Raw genomic sequence first — 4,247 nt, 5'->3', positions numbered from 1 at the left:
ACTCACGTTCACCTGATGACTGATTGATCACACACACACACACACACACACTCACGTTCACCTGATGAGTGATTGATCTCACACACACACACACACACACACACGTTCACCTGATGACTGATTGATCACACACACACACACACACACACACACACACTCACGTTCACCTGATGACTGATTGATCACACACACACACACACACACACACACTCACGTTCACCTGATGACTGATTGATCACACACACACACACACACACACACACACTCACGTTCACCTGATGACTGATTGATCACACACACACACACACACACACACGTTCACCTGATGACTGATTGATCACACACACACACACACACACATTCACCTGATGACTGATTGATCACACACACACACACACACACACTCACGTTCACCTGATGACTGATTGATCACACACACACACACACACACACACGTTCACCTGATGACTGATTGATCACACACACACACACACGTTCACCTGATGACTGATTGATCACACACACACACACACACGTTCACCTGATGACTGATTGATCACACACACACACACACACGTTCACCTGATGACTGATTGATCACACACACACACACACACGTTCACCTGATGACTGATTGATCACACACACACACACACAGTCCTTGTAGTTTTAGCATCTCAGGTCCAGTTGTTGGATTTTGCTCAGTAATGTCAATAATGTATTAATAATGTGACTTTTTCCCTGTAATGACCTTTGACCCTGACTTCACCTCACCTTTTAAATATTAAGATATAACTTTTTGTGAATTTATTTCATAAAAAAAAGCAGGAATTGATCCTGAAGTTTGATTTTTTGTAAAAATATCTAAATGTATTCATTTTAGATTTAGGTTTAAATGTAGGTAATTAAGTAATAATGAATAAGTTATAAACATGTTATGTGTGTGTGTGTGTGTGTGTGTGTGTGTGTGTGTGTGTGTGTGTGTGTGTGTGTGTGTGTATGTGTGTGTGTGTGTGTTATAGGATTAAATCGATGTATCTGGGTTTTTAATAGATTTAATGGTGATTTTTCCTGTTTTGTCCAGCAGGGGTCAAACTTGCACCACTGTACAACACTTTCCCTCCTGCTGACACACACACACACACACACACTCACACACACACACACACACACACACACACAGAGTTTTCAAACATCACACAGTTGGAAGGTAGGAACTAATTTATTACTGCAGCTTATCTTTAACTCTTATCTTAAATAAAACACTTCCCTTATGATCTAAATTAAACACTGTGCATGTTTATTAAAGCAGTACATCACGTGAGGACGTGTGTAATACCTAGAAGACTTTATCTCGTGTGATAAACTCACAGTAACACACACCCTGGAGTGCATTTATTAAAAAAAAATCAGTATGATAAAATCAACAGGTTATTTAAATGATTGTGAATAATATTCTGTAGAAATCATTCTCCTGGGTGTTAACAGAAAGCTTTAAACAAAAAATGTTTTATGGGTTGAAAATCTGGAGCATTAATACAGAATGAAATTGATGTAGAGACGTGACTCGAGAATTTTAGGCTGCATCTCCAAAACTGCAGCTCTTGTGGGGTGTTCCCGGTCTGCAGTGGTCAGTATCTATCAAAAGTGGTCCAAGGAAGGAACAGTGGTGAACCGGAGACAGGGTCATGGGCGGTCAAGGTTCAGTGATGCACGTGGGGAGAGAAGGCTGGCCCGTGTGATCCGATCCAACAGACGAGCTACTGTTGATCAAACTGCTGAAGAAGTTAATGCTGGTTCTGATAGAAAGGGGTCAGAATACACAGTGCAGGACGGGTCAGGGCTTGACCGACACAATATTAGGCAGGTGGTCATAATGTTATGCCTAGTCTGTGTATAATATAATATAAAATAATAAAGGTCTTAAAGCATGTATATAAGGTAAAATTCCAGGTGTAGAACACGATAAATATTAAACACACTGTTGATGTGATCTACAGAGACGTCCTTCTTCAGATTTTCTCAGGATTTAGAAATGACTCAAGCGAACACCTGCCTCAACTCATCTTTCTCTCTCTTCCTCTCTCTCTCTTCCTCTCTCTCTCTCTGTGTTACTTCATCTGTCTGTCTTTCTTTTGATGTCTCTTTTTCCTCAGAGAGAGAGAGAGAGAGAGAAAGAGAGAGAGAGAGAGAGGAGGGGTGGGGGGTGTTTTGAATGTATCTCAGTCTTTAGTCTCTGATGAATTGCATGCACACACACGCACACACACGCACACACACGCGCACACACGCGCGCACACACACGCGCACACACACGCGCACACACGCGCACACACACGCGCACACACACGCGCACACACACACACGCACACACACACACACACACACACTTTTCCATTTTAACTAGAGATTTTTATATGAAAGCTGAAGTCTCTGAGTCTCTGCGTGTGAGAGAGGCCACACGTGTTAGTCTAACCCTCCACATCAGATCTTATATAATATTACAGAGGTCAGACCTCACACGGTCTGTGAGTGAGTGTGTGTGTGTGTGTGTCTAAGGATCTTGTTTTTGCAGACTGACTAGATGAGCTCTGTAAGACACGTTTATCTATAAGATTCACACTTTTATCACCGTCCGGATGCTGAGAGAGAGAGAGAGAGAGAGAGAGAAAGAGAGAAAAGCAGTAAATAAAAAATCAATGGGATGAATTTTGGAGCTCATTATATTATCGTTACACAGCTAGCTTTAACAGCTACGGAAATGGACGTCAACAAATATCAGAGTCCTATTGGCTGTATGATGGTCATGTGACCCACAGACCTTTTCCCTTTGGTCATCAGATCGAAGGCGTGGTTAACCTCCTCCAGAGGGAGCGTGTGTGTCACAAACTCATCCAGCATTATTCTCCCACTCAGGTAGTCCTCCACTAGTTTGGGTACACTACACACACTCTTCCATCCTGTTCAGAAAACACACTTGTGTCTAACTGATGGAATGACGGATCTCCGACCCGACGCTCCGATAATCCAGAGCCGCTACATTACAAGCTGCTCATCTCTTACCTCCAAAGTAGGTTCCTTTAAGCGTTCGTCCCATCAGCACGTCGATGGGAGCGAGCGAGAGGCTGTCTGTTTCATTCCATCCCACAATCACACAGGTTCCCCAGGCGGCTTTGCAGCTCTCAAACACTGCCCTCTAGTGGAGACCAAACAAAACACACTTCATACTATACAGCACCAGACATGATTACTGAAGGAAGAAGGAAAAGAAGAAAGAAGACGTTCCTGTAAACAGAGGAAAGACATTCACACTGAAACCCACCATCAGCGTGACGTTCCCCACACACTCGAAGCTATAGTCCACTCCCCCACCGGTCATCTCCATCAGCACCTCCTGAATGGGTTTGTTGTGATCGTTGGGGTTCACGAAGTCGGTGACACCGAACGTCTTGGCAACTTCACGTTTCTCCGCGTTGATCTCAACGCCGATGATCCTGGAAGCTCCAGCAGCTTTACAGCCCATCACAGTGGCCAGACCCACGGCTCCCAAACCGAACACGGCACAGGCGGTACCGCGCTCCACCTGCAGAACCGACCAGCAACAACCACAGGCTTCAGAACATCAAATCAAAATCAATTCAAATTACATCAACCTCAGAAACCTACAGATTAATACAGGACTCCACACAGGCCACACCCACCATTATACTATATTCCAACTAAACACCACAGAAAGAAGGCAAGAGGAAGAAGAACAAAAATGAGAAGAAGAAGAAGAGGGCAGCAAAGTGTAAATAAAAGAGGGTGGTGGACTGAACCCTGAGGGACACCATGCTTTACAGAGCAGGAGGGATTCAAATGAAATGTCTGAAGAAGAAAGAGCAGAAGAAGAAGAAGGAGCAGGACAATGAGGAGAGAAAGAAAAACAAGAAGATCTCAGAGCTTTAATGTCAAAATCATCAGGACTTGTCTGAGCATTTAACGTTAGCAAGAATCATTCAAATACAATGTTCCATAACTTCAGGTTACTGCTTTAACATCACCGGAACACACACACACACACTTTGGCCGTGTTCAGTGCTGCTCCGTATCCCGTAGCAACCCCACAGCCGAGCAGACAGACTTTATCCAGCGCTGCGTCTTGGTGGATTTTAGCGACATTGTATTCAGGAACCACGGTGTACTCAGAGAAAGTGCTGACTCCCAGGAACTGGTAGACCTGCTGACCTTTACAGGTGATACGACTC

General features: G+C 44.0%; 1 protein-coding gene across 2 annotated transcripts in view; it reads right to left on the bottom strand.

Moving 5' to 3' along the window:
* Positions 1–1,187: 1,187 nt before the first annotated feature.
* Positions 1,188–4,247, bottom strand: part of LOC131358129 (alcohol dehydrogenase class-3-like) — a 6,463-nt gene continuing 3,403 nt past the window's right edge. Inside the window, exons 5-9 of one of the 2 annotated variants that reach the window (XM_058397667.1) lie at positions 4,064–4,247; positions 3,323–3,583; positions 3,064–3,196; positions 2,822–2,960; positions 1,188–2,642 (exon numbers count right to left, since the gene is read on the bottom strand). The exon at positions 4,064–4,247 is cut by the window's right edge and continues 36 nt beyond it. In XM_058397667.1, coding sequence (XP_058253650.1) covers positions 2,618–2,642; positions 2,822–2,960; positions 3,064–3,196; positions 3,323–3,583; positions 4,064–4,247 — 742 coding nt within the window. In that variant the 3' untranslated portion in view covers positions 1,188–2,617. The remainder of the gene's footprint in view (positions 2,643–2,821; positions 2,961–3,063; positions 3,197–3,322; positions 3,584–4,063) is intronic. The other variant, XM_058397666.1, reaches the window with a different exon arrangement.

The sequence above is a fragment of the Hemibagrus wyckioides genome, linkage group LG08 (genome assembly GCF_019097595.1).
Source record: "Hemibagrus wyckioides isolate EC202008001 linkage group LG08, SWU_Hwy_1.0, whole genome shotgun sequence".
Classification (NCBI taxonomy): domain Eukaryota; kingdom Metazoa; phylum Chordata; class Actinopteri; order Siluriformes; family Bagridae; genus Hemibagrus; species Hemibagrus wyckioides.
This window is presented reverse-complemented; position numbering and strand designations above follow the sequence as displayed.